Here is a 20,463-nt window from a genome sequence, read left to right on the forward strand (position 1 = left end):
TTTCTGCTTGACTTGGTGGTCTCCTCGAGTTATTTGGGTAAACTGAGGCAGTTTGCTCCAAACAGGTTCAAGAATATAATTTCGTTTTATGGTTTTGGTCTTCAGGATACTAGATGAGTAAAATGTGGTTTTCCCCAAGATCACATGACTAGTGACAGGTTTAGAACCCAGAGCTCCAAGCCACTTTATCTTTCCACTACATACAGTGTGTTTCTTTGTTAAATGTTTTACTTACTAGTCTTTTTTATTATCATATTTTTAACCTTTGATTGTTATTTCTTGAGCATTCTTCATTCAGAGATATAAGATTTGTATGTTTAGCAATAACAAAGTGAAATTGTAATCCAGAAATAAGATTGCCTTTTCTTTTTGTGTGCAAAGTTGATATAACACTTTTATAGGGCATGATTATGAACTCTTTTCTATAACTTTTTTCCCCAGGGAACTTTTTTGCTGGCAAACTTCATTTGCTTGCCAACATTTATAAACTATTTATGTATTGTATAAAATGGGAGGATTGATTAGAATTGGCTGTTTTATGAGATTCCCATTACTGTCTCTTATGTTCGAGGGATGACACCATTTGAATTACTAATATTTTTCACTTTAATATGAAATAAAGCTCAATTTAAAGTTTTATTTCTGGAAAGCCAAAAGTATTGTCTTAGTGGATCATTCAGTTCCTTCAGAAAGCAGTTCTTGTTTCTACTATGCGGGGAAAAAAAAATACCCCAGCCACTTCAAATATATATCTTCATGCAGTGATTCTCAACTTTTTAAGTAGGAGCATAATTTTAACGTTGAAATTAATGTATCTTTATCCACATGATGATAGTAGTTATACTTTTGATATGTTAATTAAGAAACTCCATAATTACAGAATCTTATCATGAAAGTAAGGCTTGTAAGGGTATCTACATATATCTAACAATAGTCATCTGGGGGCAGCTAGGAGGCACAGTGGATAAAGTGTCAGCCCTGGATTCAGAAGGCCCTGACACTTACTAGCTTTATGACCCTGGGCAAGTCACTTAACCCCAATTGCCTCATCCTCCAAAAAAAAGAAAAAGAGAAGAAAAAAAAAGTCATCTCTCTCTCTCTCTGTAAAATACATAGATCTAGAAAATTTATGCTTACTTAATATATTTTAATTTTGGACTTAGGAATTCTTTATTGTAGCTTATTGCCTTTCTATTGGGTTGCATCCCATAAGATGGGAACCACTGCTTTTAATGCATGAAAGAATATAATTGAAAAAATGAACTCTATATCACAATGCTACATTTCAAATGTTTCTTAAAATAATACTTTATAGACATTAATTTAAAGACTAATACCTTTTGTCTCTTCACTTTTATTTTGTTTGTAGATGAAACCAATAGTAAAGGATAGCATGAAGGGAACATGAAAGACTAAAATTTCTATCAGGCATTGAATTACTATTTTAAATAGTACTGAGCATGTAGTGGAGCTGCCCCCCCTTGTAATTTCTTCCTTTCCCCAAAATTTTTGCCCGTCAAATAATACTTTACTTATATTAGCGTAGTTGTCAGCTTAGGGATTTTATGCATTATCTTGGCCCTTATTGTCAAGGTTGGATTAAAATTGAATTTCATTTGATGGAACACATTTTCATTAGTAAATTTCGTTCGTGGATATGTGTTACTTCTGTGTACTTGGATGCAATATTATTAGGATAAATAAAAATGATAGTTGACATTCATATATAATTTTAAGGTTTAAAAAGTACTTTAAGAATGTTAGCTTTGAATTATCTGGTTTTCTGCATCTAATTCAGATGTTAAAATCCCTCAACAATAAGAGTTTTGAACTTTTAAAGTTTTAATTACATCTGAAGTGATTCACAATCTGTTCTAAACAATTATTTTAACTTTTTGAGTTGTTTGTCACTATGGCATATTGTTCAAGATAAAGTAGCATAAATACTTAAAAAAAGTCTAGTTCAGTACCAATCAAACTTCCAAAAGTATATATTAAATAGAAAAAATAATGAAATTCATATGGTAGAACAAAATTTCAAGAATCTCAAAGAGTAATTATGGAAAAAAAGTTGGGAGGAAAGGTTTAGAGAGGGGTTGATCCGTGGAACAAGAACCTACAGAAGCAAACATATTAACAAAATATTTGACCCAAAGACTTCAGCTACTGAAGTGAGGATTAAGTATTTGAAAAACATTGCTAAGAAAACTGGACAGTGGTCTGGAATAAATTAGGTTTAGGCAAACACCTCACACCATGTACCAAGATAAACTCCAAAGGGATACATAATTTAGGAAAGTCACATCTTATAAGTATGTTAGAGGAGAAAGGAATAAATTAGCTTTTATTATTATCTATATTTAAGGGAAGAGTTCATGACTAAAGATGTGATAGGATAACATGATAAAAGGGACAATTTTTATAAGAATTTAAAAGTTTTACGTAAAAGTAATGTGATAACTGGAAGATCAACAGATAACTGGGCTGGGGGGGCAGGGATTTGCAAAAACTTTCTTTTACGAAGTTCTTATTTCCAAAATAAGAAAGAACGAATTCAATTTTATATGATTGAGAGCCATTCTCCAGTTGAGAAAATGTAAAAGTGATATGAACATGCAGTTTCCTCTTTTTTTTTTTTTTTAAAGTGAGGCAATTGGGGTTAAGTGACTTGCCCAGGGTCACACAGCTAGTACGTGTTAAGTGTCTGAGGCCGGATTTGAATCCAGGTACTCCTGACTCCAGGGCCGGTGCTCTATCCACTGTGCCACCTAGCTGCCCCTGAACATGCAGTTGTCAAAGGAAGAAATCCAGTCTATCAACAATTACATAAATATGTTCTAAATCACCAATATTTAGAGAAATGCAAATTAATGTAAAAATAAACTCAAACCTATCAGACTAGCAAAGATGACAAAAGAGATCAATGACAGTGTGTTGGAGGGGTATGGGAAAATAGATACACTAATGCATTGTTGTTGGAGATGTGAATTGTTCCATCCATTCTGGAAACCAATTTGGAATTATTTCCCAGATTTTACTAAATTGTGCATACACGTGTGCAAGCTACAACACTAGTAAGCCTCTTTTCCAAAGAAATCAAAGAGAGAGGAAAAAGATCTATTTGTACAAAAATGCTTATAGCAGCTATCTGTGGTAGCCAAAAATTGGAATGTAATGTGGGTACCCTCCTATTTGGAGAATGGGAAAACAAATTGTGGCATAGCATTTTAATGGATTACTATTGTGTCATAGAAATCATGAGATGACAAATTTCAGAGAAAACTGGGACGACTTTTATGAACTGATGCAGAATGACATGAGCAAAACTAAGGAAACAATTTATCCAGTTGAAATATATCGAAAAATAACTTTGAAAGACTTTAGAATTGATTGATGCAATGATGAACCACAAGTTCCGGTAATGAGTGTAAAACATGCCACTCACCTATATTTTCACACATGGCTAATGTGGCAGTTTGTTTTGCCATTTTGTGTAGATATGTTTATAGGGTTTAAAAAAAATTTAACTGGTTGTACATGGGAGTGACACATTAATACCAAAAAATACTTCTTACTTGAAATATAATGTAAAATGTGTCCAGATAGAATATTGGTAGTTTTAAGGTGAAAGATCATTTAATTCCTTAATTTTTAAGGTGATGTTTTGTTTTCATTGCAAAATTTGAGTGAAAAACTTTGCATCTGATTTCTTATTAATCTTTATTTTATATCTGTCTGCTATTTTTGCCACTACAATCCTTTCACTACTAGCTGATTCTCTTGTGTTGTATGCAGTTTTTAGATGTTCAGAACCTTCATGGTAGCACACTTTCCCTCTGCATAGTTGCTATGTCACCATGTTTTCTTGGAAGTAGTTTATAAGTTTTACAAGTAGATGAATATTTTGATATGTATATAACTAGACTTTTAAGAACCATATTTTCTTTTATGGGAATCCCCACATATATACATACATATGTACATAAACATTTTGGTAATAACTTTGGATTTTGCCTCACCTCCTGTTCTTGAAGTAAAACCTTTTTCATTTCCCCTCTCCAGATAGCCATTCCTTATTTACAAGGGATAAAAAGTGTAATGGTTGTGTGTGTGTGTGCGTGTGTTTTCGGTTTTATAAAAACAGTTTAGCAAAAGTAGACAACAAAGAAAACCACCTGTACCCATAGTCTCCCACTTCAGCATTGAAGGACATGAAGTTGCGCACGTGCGCTCTCTCTCTCTCTCTCGTTTGTTTTGTTTTCAAGGGGGGCAAGCTTAGTTGTTTTAATTTCATAGCTTTGAGTTTCATTGTTTTAGTTCTGTTCCCTTCATAGTATCATATATTTAGAGCTGTAAAGGACCTTAGAATCTAACCCTATCATTTTGCAAATGAGGAAACTGTGGCTGAGGTTAAATTACTTGTTCAGATATTAAGTGACAGATTGAGCCAGTGAAACTTCTGAGGAAGGATTTGAACTTGACTGTTCTTGATCCTAGGTGCATTGCTCTATCCACTGTTACATACAGCTTTTTTAATTCCCCTAGCATTGTGAGCTTCTTGAAAGCAGGACCATTTTTGGCCTTTTTTGGTATGCTCAGTATTTAACACAGTGCCTGGCAATCAAAAGGCCCTTAATAAATGCTTGTCGACTCAATATGACTTGACCTGCTACCTCACTTTATATCAGTCCATATAAGTTTTCTCATGCTTTATTCACCATTTCTTAGAGCACAGTAATATTGCATTCATGTACCACAACTTGAGTCATATCCCAATCAGTGGGCATACATTTTTCCCCCTAGTTCTTTGTTCTTGTACAAATTGCTGCTAAAAATAATTTGGTGTAATTGGTACCCTTTAAAAAATCATTGACCACAGTAATGGTAGGATTTCTGGGTCAAAAAGGGTATGGATATTTTAATAATTTTCTTCACATAATTCCAAATTGATTTCCAGAGTGCTTGGACTGTTAGACACTTCCACAGAATGTATAAAGTGCCATAAATGAGGTGACACTAAAATGCTTTGAAGACTTAAAAGAAGTAACATGGCATAGTTGTAGAAGCAACTAGATGGGAAGTGGATACAATACTTGAGTTGGAGTCAGGAAGACCTGAGTTAAAATCTAGGTTCAGTCACTTAGCAGCTCTGTGACTGTGGGCAAGTCACTTAATCTTTGTCTGCTTTAGTTTCCTTATCTGTAAACTAGAAAACATAATAGCACCTAACTCCTAGGATTGTTGTGAGGATCAAATGACATAATATTTGTAAACGTTTTAGCATAGTGCCTGGCATATAGTTGGCACTTAATAAACCCATTTTTCTTCTCTCTCTTCCTCTTCATTGTTATTATTTCTCCCTACATTCTGTCATCCAACCAAATCAGCCTCTCTCTTCCTCATATACAACTTTCCTTCCCTCAGTGTGCCTTTACACTTGCTTTTCTCCATTCTTGGAATATACCTCCTTCTTAGCTCCATCTCACAGATTACCTCTCTTCCTTTAAAGACACAGTTTAAGCACCATTTTTGCTGATCTCACCACTTTTAGCACCCTCTTTCCCAAATTATCTTGTATTTTAACTACTTTGTATTTATTCCCATTAAACTCTTTTTTGGGGGGGGGGGTGAGGCGATTGGGGTTAAGTGACTTGCCCAGGGTCACACAGCTAGTAAGTGTTAAATGTCTGAGGTTGGATTTGAACGCGGATCCTCCTGAATCCAAGGCTGGTGCTCTATCCACTGCGCCACCTAGCTGCCCTAAGCTTATTCTTTATATACCTCTATAAGGTTGTTTTCTATACTGTTAGGAAGATGAACACCTTGTAACTAGGAGTTGTTTCATTCTTTAAACTTGTATTTCTAATGCCTTATACATTACCTGGTACAAAATGGATTTTAATAAATGTTTCTTGATTGATTAATCACTTTTCTGTTGAGGAATGGCTTTTTGGTCTACTATATTTATTAATTTTTGGGGCAGGGCAAAGAGTGTTAAATGACTTGCCCAGGGTCACATAGCTAGCAAGTGTCATGGGTCTGAGGCCAGATTTGGACTTAGGTCCTCCTGAATCCAGGGCCAGTGCTTTATCCACTGCACCACCTAGCTGCCCCCAAGTCTACTATATATATATTTTTTGAGGGGGGGTGGTGTGAGGCAATTGGGGTTAAGTGACTTGCCTAGGGTCACACAGCTACTAAGTGTTAAGTGTCTGAGGTCGGATTTGAACTCAGGTCTTCCTAATTCCAGGGCCGGTGCTCTATCCACTGTACCACCTAGCTGCCCCATATTTTTAATTACTTATGTAGTTATCAGACTATTCTCACAAATATATGATGGAAAGGTTCTTCTTCCCATAAATTGCTTTTCTTCTTATATTAATGGCACTGATTTTGATTGTGCAAATAAATGCTTTTCAATTTAATATAATAAACATTAGCCCTTTCATCTTTTGTGAATGCCTCTATTCCTCGTTTGGTTAAGAATTCACCAACTCATAGTTGCTATGAAAGGTGTCTGATTTGTTTCTATTATAATTTTTAAATTTTATGATCTTTAATATTGTCTTTTGCTTCTTTTGTTTTTGTCCCTAGTGCTTAGCACAATGCCTAGCATCTCGTAGGTGCTTAAAGTTTGTTGTATTGACTTGTATATATCAATACTTATTGATCTAAAACTACTTTCTCCTGGATTGCTTTCCAGTTTTCTCCAAAATAATTTTCAGATAGGGGTGATTACTGAGTTAATTTGTGTTTGGTAGTTTATGGAGTTGAATGAAATTGTGTCTGATTCTTCCCCACTTTATGTTTTAAAAAGCTAGATTAAGATGAAATAATATAACGTGTCATTTATCAAAGACAACTCTTCTATCATATGTAGAAACCTCTTGAAGAACATGTTACAAGTGGTCCAGAGCTTCTGAGGAAAAAACGTGCTGCTTCAGCTGAAAAAAATACTTGCCAGCTTTATATTCAGACAGACCATCTATTCTTTAAACACTATGGAACACGGGAAGCTGTGATTGCCCAGGTATTTATTATGATAATGGCATTGAGTCATATGAGTTTTCAAATTTTATCTATGCTAATGTGATTTTTAAAAATTTGAAACCTATTTGTGTGGGTTTTTTTCTTTTTCTTTCTTTCTTTTTTTTTTTTTTTTGTGAGACAATTGGAGTTAAGTGACCCGCCCAGGGTCACACAGCTAGTAAGTGTGTAAAGTGTCTGAGGCCAGATCCAAACTCAGGTCCTCCTGAATCCAGGTCCGGTGCTCTATCCACTGCGCCACCTAGCTGCCCCTGTGTGGGTTTTTTAACCTTTTATTTGCAAAAAATAATTTATTTGTAAGGTACTGCTTTTAGGGTGGCATCTCTTCTCAAGATTTCTGGCATATGAAATCTGATTATTTGGGTATCCAGTATTTTAATGCTCATAGAGATTCTCATTATTATATTTTAGTTACTACTTGTCAGACAGAAGTCAGTGATACTGGTCTCCTTGCTCTTCCTTGAGTAAGACTCTCCATTTTTTATTCTGGGCATATATTTGGTTGTCTCTTATAGCTGGGATGCTTTCTCTCCATTTTTACATAGTGGCTCCAAATTTTAGCTAGAGTTCTACCTACTGCAAGAAGTCTTTCCTGGGGGCGGCTAGGTGGCGCAGTAGATAAAGCACCGGCCCTGGATTCAGGAGTACCTGAGTTCAAATTCAGCCTCAGACACTTGACACTTACTAGCTGTGTGACCCTGGGCAAGTCACTTAACCCCTGTTGCCCCGCAGGAAAAAACAACAACAACAACAACAACAACAACAACAACAAAAAACAAGAAGCCTTTCCTAGTCTTTATAAATGCTATGACCCTGTTGTGACTACCCCATTGTATTCTATCTGCATTTTGTTTGTACATAGTTATTTGCATGTTTTCTCCCTCATTAGGCTGTGAGCCCTTTGACAGCAAGGACTGGTTTTTTCCCTTTTTTTTTCCTTTTTTCCCTCAGGCACTGAGAACAGTGCTTGGCACTTAAATGTTTATAGACTAACTGATTCACTTTTGGACCATGGTGCCATTTTGGGAATGTACTTTTTTTTTTAAATTAATAAAAATATTTTTGGGGCAGCTAGGTGGCTCAGTGGATAAAGCACTGGCCCTGAATTCAGAGGACCTGAGTTTAAATCCGGCCTCAGACACTTGACACTTACTTACTAGCTGTGTGACCTTGGGCAAGTCACTTAACCCTTGTTGTCGCGCCCCCCCCCCAAAGTATTTTATTATTTTACAGTTGTATATAAGGATAGTTTTCAACATTTGTTTTCATAGGATTTTTAATTCCAGATTTTTCTCCTGTTCTCCCTTCCCTCCCTCCTCCCCAAGACAGAAAGCAATCTTATATAGGTTATATATGTGCCATCACATTAAACATATTTCTACATTAGTCATGTCATGAGAGAAGAATCAGAGCACAAGGGGAAAGCCTTAAAAAAAGGGGGAAAAAAGCCCCAAAGTAGAAACAGTATGATTCAATCTGCATTCATAATCCACAGTTCTTTTTTCTGGATGTTGAGAACATTTTCTATCATGAAGTTCTTTGAAATTGTTTTGGATTGTTGCGCTGCTAAAAAGAGCCACGTCCATCACGATTGTTCCTCACACAATGTTGTTGTTACTTGGATTTGCTCCTCTCAGTCAGCATCAGTTCATGTAAGTCCTTCCAGATTTCTCTGAACTCCTCCTATTCATCATTTATTTTCACATTGTTTTTTTTTTAAGACCATTTAATTTTGGGTTTTTTTTGTGTGTGTTTTGTTTTGTTTTGGTGGGACAATGAGGGTTAAGTGACTTGCCCAGGGTCACACTGCTAGTAAGTGTCAAATGTCTGAGTCCAGGGCCAGAGTTTTATCCACTGTGCCACCTAGGTGCCCCCCACATTGATTTTTTAAAATTTTGTGTTCTAAATTTTCTTCCTCCCTCCCTCCTCAACCCTTCTTAGAAAATCAAGCAATTCAGTATGTCATACATATTTCCATTTATGCAGAACATCTTCACATTAGTCAGGTTGTGAAAGAAAATAGACAAAATAACTTTAGAAAGAGGAGCTAACAAATAAAAATATACTTCAGTCTGTATTCAGATACCATCAGTTCTTCCTCTGTTGATGGTTTGCATTTTTCATACTTCCTTCTGATATCATCCTGCTCATCATTTCTTTCACAGTTACTATTGCTAACTGTATTACCCTCCATCTTATTCCCTCCCCTTGATATTTACTGTTTTCTATCTTCCTTCATCTTATCCTTCCTTGAAAGTGTTTTGCTTTTTATTGCCCTCCTCCCCCAATCTGCCCTTCCTTTCTTTGCCTCTTTCCCCCCACCCCCTCCATTTCCTTCCCTTCCACTTTCCCTCAGGGCAAAATACATTACTATACCCACTTGGGTGTGTATGTTATTCCCTCTTTGAGCCAATTCTGTTGAGAGTAAGGTTCACTCCCCCACTCCTTCCCTATCTTCCCCTCTCCTCCCTAAGCTTTTTCTTGTTTCTTTTATATGAGCTACTTTTCTCCAGTCCACCTCTCTGTTTCCCTTTGTTCCAGTGCATTCCTACAACCCCTTAACTTTATTTTAAAGATGTCATCATGGATCAGCTAGGTGACACAGTGGGCAAAGCACCAGCCCTGGACCCAGGAGGCCCCAAACCCAAATCTGGCCCCAGACATAAGCCACCCCACCCTGTCTGCCACACAGAAAACAAGGATAAACAAACAAAAAAAATAAATGCTTTACAGATAGGGAATGTACTATTAAAGGAATGAGTTTTGAACATCTATAGAAATGTGATTGTTATCATTAAGGCCATAAGATGACATCATCAAGACTTGCCTATTTCAAATTATTTTCATTTCCTACATTAACAGAATTACCAGACAGTTTGATGAGGAGTAATTCTGTAGTTATAATATACTTGTATTTCAGGAAATCATTTTATCATCTATTTTGCTATATTTATGAATAACGCAAGCGTCATGTTGGTTAGCTGATCATATTAGGTGGGTTTGAAAATGGTTGAATGATGGAACCCCCCAAAACAATCATCCATGGATTGATGTCATATTAGAGGGAGTTTTCAAATATATTGTACAAGGGATCTCATCAATATGGCTTTGTGTGCCTCAGTATTTATTTCATTGACTTGGATTAAGACAAAAATTGCACACTTGTCAAATTTGGATTAGACAGGAAGCTGAGAGCTAACGTGTGACTGAATCAGGGTAAAAAGAAATCTTAATGGGCTAAAACAGTGGGCCCACAATATAATGAATTAGAAGTAAATGTAAAGTTAGACACTTCAGTTAAAAAATTAACTTAATGTGTAGAAGATATGAGGGAGGCATGACTAGATAATAGTATATGTGAAAAATAAATTTTAAGTTTTTAGTGAACTATATGCTAGTCAAAAGTTAATATATGTGATATAATGTATATTTATAAATTTATATTATATATTTGTATGTTATATATATATATATATACACATATTTAACAGATGCATAGTATTGAAAAAGCAAGAAATGATAAATCTTATTTGCAGTTAACCTGTTTCCTTTAGTAGTTCAGGTCACAACTCACTCATGACTTCTCATGCCAAGTCTTGTCCATATCCTTCCATAATTCCTTCCAAAGTGATTTATTTAACCTGTTAGGGACCTCTTGATATTTCTTGAATATGGTAGAACATGTAGTCCATTTGTTGTCCCTTGATTTAATTATATGTCTAAACGTATTCTTTTTTTGGTCATATCTCTCTGATGTTTTCTATTACATTATTTTTAAGTACTTCTCTAGCAATATTGTGCAACCTATTCACATCTACCATGGGCCTCTCCATTGCTCTTTAGATTTAGTTTTTCAGGGGCAGCTAGGTGGTACAGTGAATAAAGCACCAGCCCTAGATTCAGGAGGACCCAAGTTCAAGTCCAACCTCGGACACTTGATACTTATTAGCTATGCGACCTTGGGCAAGTCACTTAACCCTCATTCCCCCCTCCCCAAAGCCCCCCCCCCCCAAAAAAAACCCACCCCCCCAACAAAAAATAATAATAATTAATTTTTCAGACACTGTGGTATAAAGACTTATCATTGTTAATAAAATAGACCTTTGTTTTAGGGAAAAGCTTGGAATCATTAAAAGCATTGCCCAGATTCCCGAAGGCAATTCATCCTGTTCTGTTTAATTCGGGGAATAGTTCTTTATCCATCTACAGTGTTGCCCCCTCTTAGCTGTCCATATAGTTACATATCACAGTCGGGATAAGAGGGATTTCTCATCTACTTGAGTTTTTCTTTTGTGAATAGTTGGCCTAATTTTTATGTATAGTGTTACATCTGAAGAAATTCTGAAGTGTTCTTGATTTGATGCAGTCAGTACATCATCTGAAAATAGGAACATGTAAAAGATATCACCATCTATAGGAAAGCCCCTTTTATTTGCGTTCTGGGCTGAATATTTATCATTAAATGATAACTTTGAATATAAATGTTACTGTTATTTGCCTCCTTTGCTATTTATAATCCAAGGATTAGGCCGCTATCTTGCCTGGGGTTTTTTTTTGTTGTTGTTGTTTGGTTTTTTTTGCAGGGCAGTTACAGTTAAGTGACTTGCCCAGGATTACACAGCTAGTAAGTGTCAAGTGTCTGAGACTGGATTTGAACTCAGGTCCTCCTGAATCTAGAGCCAGTGTTTTATTCACTGCACCACTTATTTTTTTTCTCAATTACATGTAAAGACAACTTTAAATATTTATTTATTTTAAGATTTTGACTTCCAAATTTTCTTTCTTCCTCTTTTACCTCCATCATCCCTAATACGGTAAGCAATTTGATATAAGTAATATGTGTGCAGTCATTTGGTTGTTTATCTTCAAGGGACTCTTAAACAGTTTTAAAATATGCATGGGGTACACCTTTTTGGAAGAAAGTCTTTAAAGCAGAGTTTTTACTCTGATGAATCATCCTGTTTACAATGCGCAACAAATAATAAATACAATGGGATCTTGTATTTCTCTGTCAGTTATGTGATTGTAAAGATATCATCTGATTTAGAATATCTTTTAAAACTTCTGCCTTTTCATTTCTTACATCTTCATGAAGGAAGTAATTAATAAATGTAGATTATTTTCAGAAAAATGTTTTATAATAATGGGAAATGAGTTATAGAAGTCAAAAGTTGATATTATCTCTGCCTTTTTTCAGTAATAATTAGATCTCTGGTATTTCCACATATTTGGTGTCATTTCCTTTTTCAAATGCCTTGAGAATTTATCCCCAAATTTCCTCATAATTATCATTTTTAGCACAGAATTACTTTTTCTAGTATACCTACTCTTCTGGTTTTTCTAGTGCCCTTAATTACCCTTTCTACTTGAAATAGCACATCAGGAATTTTGCTGTTAGAGTACAAATTTAATGTCTTCATTGTCATACTTTATTATGGAAAATTTGACAGATCTTTTCCATTTTCTTCTACTTGTTGTCCTTCCAATTTTATCCTTAAGCAATATAGGGATGGATCAATTTAATTGAGACTCTCACCAAACTCTGTGTTTTTTCCCTTTGCTCCTTCCTATTTTATGTGGTGATATTAATGATACTCTTCCACTATCCTCTTCCATCTTCACAAGGTTGTTTTTTGTTTTTTTTTTTAAAACAACAAACATTTATTTTATTTTCCATTTACATGTAAGGGTAGTTTTCAACATTCATTTTCATAAGATTTAGAGTTCTAAATTATTCTCCCTCCCTCCCTCCCTTTCCTCCCCCCTCCACAAGATCGCAATCAGGTTATGTATGTACAATCCACAAGTGTTCTTTTTATCAGTTCTTTCTATAGGGGTGCATAGTATGCTTCCTCATTAGTTCCTTGGGATTGTCTTGGATCATTGCACTGCTGAGAGTAAAAAGTCATTCACAAGTACTCATTGGACAATACTGCTGTCACTACGCACAATGTCCTCTCAGCTCTGTTCACTTCACTATACATCGATGTTCATTAGTCTTTCAAGGTTTTTCAGGGATCATCCTGTTTGTCATTTCCTGTAGCACAAGTCCATTCCACTACTATCATATAGCACAGCTTTTTCCATCATTCCTCAATTGATGGACATTCCCTTGATTCTCAATTCTTAGCCTCCACCAAGAGTTGCTATATTTTTTGTACAATTTTTCCCCTTTTTCTCTTTTTCATGATTACTATTGTTAACTGTTTCCCTTCCATCCTATTCCCTTCCCCATGATATTTATTCTATTATCCATCTTCTTTCATCCTATCACTCTTCAAAAGGGATTTGTTTCTGTCTGTCCCCTCCCCCACTCTGCCCTTCCTTCTTTTGCCCCTCTCTCTTTATCCCTTTCCCCTCCTATTTTCCTGCAGGGTTATAGATTACTCCACCCAATTGAGTGTGTACATTATTCCCTCCTTGAGCCAATTCTAATGAGACTGAGGTCTTTGAACCAATTTTGATGAGTGTTAGGCTCATTTACTGCCCAGATTAAATAGATTACTCCACCCAGTTGGGTGTGTCTATTAGTCCCTCCTTGAGGCAGCTCTGATGAGTTTAAGATCTTTGAACCTTTTCTGATGAGTGTAAAATTCATTTATTGCCTTGCTCCTCTCCCATCTCTTCCCCCACTCCATAAGCCTTTTCCTGTTACTTTCATGTAGGATTTCACTTCTGCCCTTTCCCCTTCCCCAATGAATTCCCTTCACCCCTCAATTTAACCCTAAAGATGTTATCATCTAGCTAAGTGACACAGTGGATAAATCATCACCCCTGGACCCAGGGGGATCCCAGCCAAAACCTGGCTTCGGACACAAGACAGTCACCCACTGTACGACCCCAGGTATGTCCCCCAGCTCCAATTTTTTTTTATGGTTCTCTAGGGTCTTGTATTTGAAAGTCAAATTTGCCATTCAGTTCAGGTCTTTTCATCACAAATATCTGAAAGTCTTCTTTTTCATTAAAGTCCCATTTTTTCCACTGAAAGATAATGCTGAGTTTTGCTGGGTAGGTGATTCTTTGTTGTAATCCCATTTCCTTTGCCCTTTGGAATATCATATTCTATGCCCTCCAGTCCTTTAATGTAGAAGCTGCTCGATCTTGTGCTATCCTGACTGGGGTTCCACAGTACTTGAATTCTTTCTTTTTGGCAGCTTGCAGTATTTTCTCCTTGACCTGAGAGCTCTGGAATTTGGCTATAATATTCCTAGGAGTTTTCTTTTTGGGATCTCTTTCTGGAGGTGATCAGTGGACACTTTCAATTTCTATTTTAGCTGCTTCTTCTAGAATTTCAGGGCAATTTTCCCTGAGAATATCTTGGAAGATGGTGTCTAAGCTCTTTCCTTGATCATGGTTTTAAGGTAGACCAATAATTTTCAGATTATCTCTCCTGGACCTATTTTCCAGGTCGGCAGTTTTTTCCAGAAGATATTTCACATTGCCCTCTATTTTTTTATTCATTTGGATTTGCTTTATTGTGTCTTGGTTTTTCATAAAGTCACTGGTTTCCATTTGTTCAATCCTAATTCTTAGGCAATTATTTTCATAAGAGAGCTTTTTCCATTTGACTTTTCAAGCTGTTGACTTTTTTGTCATGTCTTTCCTGCATCACCCTCATTTCTCTTTCCATTTTTTCCTTTACCTTTCTCATTTTATCTTCAAAGTCCTTTTTGAGCACCTCTATGGCCTGAGACCAATTCGTATTTTTCTTGGAAGCTTTAGATATAGGGGCCCTGATGTTGACATTTTCCTCTGAGGGTGCCCCTTGGTCTTCCTTGTTACTGAAGATACTTTCTATGGTCCTCACCTTTCTCTGTCTGCTCATCTTGCCTTTCTTTTACTAGACTTTTAGCTCCTTAAAGTGGGGCACTGTTTCCAGGCTGCAGTATCTCAAGCTTAAGAAGTCCCAGGTGGTATGGTTTAAGGAGAATCAGGTTCTTCCCTTGCCCAGCCTGTTTCCTGGTCCTAGATGACCCCAGACCAACTTGCCAGTCAACCAGCTTTGTGTATTGTGGTTGTTACCTCCGACAAGCCTGTGCCCCTCCTCCACCTGGGCCACTGCTACTCAAGCCTACCACCTGGTTCTGAGTAGGGGTGTAAAATCCAAGTTCTGCCTTAGCACCAGCATAGACCCCTGTAGTCTCTCCCCTGCCCAGGGCTCAGCCCACTCACCAGACTGTGAGCTTAGTTCCAAACAACACTGGCGCTTCAGCTGATTCAGAGGCTCTGGGGGTCTGCTCCTCTGGTGAGGCCTTCCTGAGACTGGGTCTGTGTCAGGGTGACTGTGGGGTTGGGCTCGACTCCTGTCTCAGCACAGCAGCTCCCTCCTTCTGACCTTCCAAGCCGTTCTTGGTTAGAAGATGATTTCAGCACATTCTTCTGTGAGTTTTGCTGCTCCGGGCATTTCCCTATGACCTTATTTGGATGTTTTTTTGGAGTGATCATGCTATGAGATCGGGAGCTCACTGCCTTTTCTCCGACATCTTCCATAAGGTTTTTAAATGAATTTTGTTTTGATGGCTTGTGTCCTCATAAAAGACATGTTTAGAGAAAGATTCATCCCATCCCTTCTGGATTAAATCATTGCTTATGGTGGGGTGGGGTAAGAAAATGAAAAAACACAATGGAGTAACTACAGCAGACACTGTATTTGACTTTATGCCCTAATAATCCTGCACCTCATTTTTACATACTTGATGATTAAAAGTTTAAGAGACATAGTTTCTGGGTAGTTTAATAATTTTATTAATAAGGCTGGCAGTTTATTAATGAAAGCATGGCCATTTGGCTGGCTGTCTTGGACCAAAGATATTTATGGCCATAGGGATCACAGTAGGCAGTTCACCAAACAGCAATCACATCTAATTGGTTAACTTAATTGGAAGTTGGGTATATTAAAATGAAGGGCTATACCACCCCCACCCTTGGGCTGTCAGTTCAAAGAATGTATACCTTTTCAATAGATGAGCTGAGTGACCCCCTCCCTGGACAGAGAGACCTTCTATCTAGGCAGTGGGATCTTTCTTTACCCAAACTTGAGTTCCCCACTCCAGATTCCTTTAAAGCTTGGGATGGATCTGACCAAGATGATGAGTTTCAGTGTAAGCTTATTCTGAAGGAGAAAATGGACTTCTAAAAGTTGGGCTTTGAACATAGTGGGGGACAGAGCCAAGATGGTGGGGAGAAAAGCTAGGAAGTTGCCTGAGCTCTCCCACTTTTTCCTTGGATACCATGTTAAATGAAGCCTCTAAACAGATTCTGGAGCTACAGAACCTCCCAAAAGGCAATCTTTTGGCTTAAGATAACCTAGAAGGACTTCAGGAAAAATTTCTTTACCTGGGCAAAGGGGGAGCACAGCTCAGTGCAGAGGGTGTCCGGGCAAGCCTGTAGAAGACTCTTAGCCACAGCACAGATCAACAGCTGAGGACCCTTGGTCCTACATCAACAAGCTAATGGCATAGCAGGCCAGTTGTGAGGTTCCCAGCTTCAACTAAGAAGGTAATCTGCCATCTGGGATATCCAGTACACAACAGGCACAACTAGGCTGTGCCATCCCAGTGCAGCGAACAAGTTGCGAACTGCTGAGGCTTCAAAGTAGAAAGCCAGTGATCATTTCCCTGCACCCCGCAAAAGAAGCTTGGGACAGTGCACCCTGTACCCCAGGAGGAGAGCTTAACTTTTAAAAAAGCATGAATTAGGCTAAATTAGGGACAGCTACATGGCACAGTCGATAGAGCACCGGCCCTGGAGTCAGGAGGACCCGAGTTCAAATCCAGCCTCAGATACTTAACACTTAATAGCTGTGTGACCCTAGGCAAGTCATTTAACACCAATTGCCTCAATCCCCCCTGCCCAAAAGAAAGAAAGAAAGAGAGAAAGAAATAGGCCAAATTATGTGTAAGAAACAGAAAAAAACTGTCAACATAAAAAACTACTATGTGACAGAGAAGACCAAAACTCAAAGCTCAGAAGAGGACAACAATGTCAAAGTACCTACATTCAAAGTCTCAAAGGATAAGAGGAATTGGTCTCAAGACCAAAAAGCCCTTTTGAAAGAGCTCAAAAAGGGTTTTATAAATCAAATAAGAGAGGTAGAAGCAAAATTAAGAAAAGAAATGAGAGTTATGCAAGAGAGAATCAATAGTTTGGAAAGAGAAAATAACTCTTTCAAAAAAAAATTGGATAAATGGAAAAGGAGGTGCCAAAACTGACTGGGGAAAATAATTCCTTAAGAATCATTATTACATAGATGGAAGCTAATATCTCAGTGAGACATCAGGAAGCAGTGAAGCAGAATCATAAGAATGTGAAAGTAGAAGAAAATGTAAAATACCTCTTCAGACAAACAACAGACCTGGAAAATAGATCCAGGAGGGACAATTTAAGAGTTATTGGATTACCTGAGGACCATGATCAAAAAAAGAGCCTGGACAACATACTTCATGATATTATCAAGGAAAACTGCCCCAATGTCTTAGAACCAAAGGAAACAATAATCATTAAAAGAATCTGCCATTCACCTCCTGAAAGAGACCCCAAAAGGAAAACTTCAAGGAATATCCTAGCTAAATTTCAAAGTTATCAAGGAAAGGAGAAAATACTGCAAGCAGCCAAAAAGAAACAATTTAAATATCAAGAAACAACTATCAGAATTACACAGGACCTGGCCGCGTCAACATTAAAGGATCGGAGGGCTTAGAATACGATATTCCAGAGGGCAAAGAAACTGAGATTATAACCAAGAATGTACTACCTAGCACAATTAAGCATAATCTTTCAGGGGAAAAGATTGCATTCAATGAAAGAGGGTACTTTAAAACTTTCCTTATGAAAAGTTCAGAAGTGAACAAAAATTTCTATCTTCAAATGCAAGACTCAAGAGAAACATAAGAAGGAAGAAAGAAAATTACAGACCAGTTTCACTAATTGATGTGAAAATTCTAAACACGTTATTAGTAATGAGATTATAGCAATTTATCACCAGGATAATACATTATAACCAGGTGGAATTTATAGCAGGAATGCAGGGCTGGTTCAATATTAGGAAAGCTATCAGTGTAATTGACCACATCAATAACAAAACTAACCAAAATCATATGTTTATCTCAATAGATGCAGAGAAAGCTTTTTGACAAAATTTAGAACCCATTCCTATTAAAAACACTAAAGAGCATAGGTATAAATGGAGCTTTCTTTAAAATGATAAATAGTAGCTATCTAAAACCATCAGCAAGCACTGTATGTTGTGTGGGTAAGTTAGAAGAGTTCCCAGTAAGATCAGGGGTGAAACAAGGATGTTCATTATCCACCACTATTATTCAGTATTGTACTAGAAATTTTAGCCTTAGCAATAAGAGAAGAAAAAGAAATTGAAGGAATTAGAATAGGCAAGGAGGGAACAAAACTATCACTTTTTGCAGATGATACGATGGTGTACTTAGAGAATCAACTAATGAACCACTTGAAACAATGAACAACTTTAACAAATTTGCAGTATATAAAGTAAACCCACATTAATCATTAGCATTTCTTTATATGACTAGCAAAGCCCAGCAGCAACAGATAGAGAAATTCCATTTAAAATAATTGTAGACAATATGAAGTATTTGGGAGTCTACCTGCCAAAACAAACCCAGGATCTATATGAACCCAATTATAAAATACTTTTCACACAAATAAAATCAGATCCAAACAAACAGAAAAATATCAGTTACTCATGGGTAGGCCAAGCTAATATAAATGACAATTCTACCTAAATTTATATACCTATTCAGTGTCATACCAACCAGACCACCCAAAAGTTATTTCATAAGAGCTAGAAAAAATAACAACAGAATTCATCTGGAAGAACAATAGGTCAAGAATATCAAGGGAATTAATAAAAAAAAAATACAAAGGAAAGTGGCCTAGCTCCATCTAATCTAAAACTACTGTTTGATAAACCCAAAGATTCCAGGTTCTGGGATAAGAACTCAGTATTTGACAAAAATTGCTAGGAAAACTGAAAAATAGTATGGCAGAAAGTAGGCATAGACCAACATCTTATACCATATACCAAAGTACAGTCAAAATGGGTATATTATTTAGACATGAAGAGTAATAGATACCGTGGGCAAATTAGAAAATAAAGGAATAGTTTACTTGTCAGATCTATGGAAAAAGGAAAAAAAAATTATATTATAACCAAGATGAGATAGAGATGAAATGCAAAATGGATCTTTTATTTTTATTTTTTTGCAGGGCAATTGGGGTTAAGTGATTTGCCCAGGGTCACACAGGTAGTAAGTGTTAAGTATCTGAGGTCGAATTTGAACTCAGGTCCTCCTGAATCCAGGGCCAGTGCTTTATCCACTGCGCCACCTAGCTGCCCCATAATGGATCATTTTGATTACATTAAATTATAAAATTTTGCACAAACAAAAACCAAGGTTAGAGGGAAAGCAAAAAGGTGGAACACAATTTTTACAGCCAGTGTTTCTGATAAATATTTCTAAATATATAGAGAACCGAATCAAAATTATAAGAATATGTCATTCCCCAGTTGAGAAATGGTGAAATGATATGAAGAAATCAAAGCTCTCACAACCATATAAAAAAATGTTCTCAATCTCTACTGATCAGAGAAATGAAAATTAAAACTACTCTGTGGTACCACCTTACACCTATCCAATTGAGTAATATGACAAAAAATGAAAATAATTAATATTGGAGGAGATGTGGGGAAATTGGAACACTAAAGTGGTGGAGTTGTTAACTAATTTGGCCATTGCGGAGAACTATTTGGAATCTTGTCCAAAAGGCTATAGAACTCTGCATATCCTTTGGCCCAGCAATACCACTACTAGGTCTATACCAAAGAGATCATAAAAAAGGGAAAGGGATCCACATGTACAAAAATATTTCTAGCTGCTCTTTTTGTGGTGGCAAAGATTGGAAATTGAGGGGATACCCATCAATTGGGGAATGGCTAAACAAGGTGTTGTAGATGAATATAATGAAATACTGTTGTGCTGCAAGGAATAATGAGCAGGCTGATTGCAGAAAAACCTGGAAAGACTTCCACGAATCAATGCTGAGTCAAATGAGTCAAACCCAAGAGGTCATTGTATACAGTAACAGCAACATTGTGTGATGATCAACTGTGATAGACTTAGTTCTTCTCAACAGTGCAGTGATCCAAGACAATGCTAGAAGACTCATTGAAAATGCTTTCCACATCCAGAAAAAGAACAATGAAGTCTGATTTCTTTCTTTCTTTCTTTTTTTTTTTTTTTGGCGGGGCAGTGGGAATTAACTGACTTGCCCAGGGTCACACAGCTAGTAAGTGTCAAGTGTCTGAGGCCGGATTTGAACTCAAGTACTCCTGAATCCAGGGCCGGTGCTTTATCTACTGGGTCACCTAGCTGCCCCTGAACA

General features: G+C 36.9%; 1 protein-coding gene across 1 annotated transcript in view; it reads left to right on the forward strand.

Moving 5' to 3' along the window:
- Positions 1–20,463, forward strand: part of ADAM10 (ADAM metallopeptidase domain 10) — a 170,998-nt gene that overhangs the window by 110,769 nt on the left and 39,766 nt on the right. The window contains 1 exon segment of the mRNA XM_043986216.1: positions 6,881–7,030. Within this exon segment, the coding sequence (XP_043842151.1) occupies positions 6,881–7,030 (150 nt within the window).

The sequence above is a fragment of the Dromiciops gliroides genome, chromosome 2 (assembly GCF_019393635.1).
Source record: "Dromiciops gliroides isolate mDroGli1 chromosome 2, mDroGli1.pri, whole genome shotgun sequence".
NCBI lineage: Eukaryota > Metazoa > Chordata > Mammalia > Microbiotheria > Microbiotheriidae > Dromiciops > Dromiciops gliroides.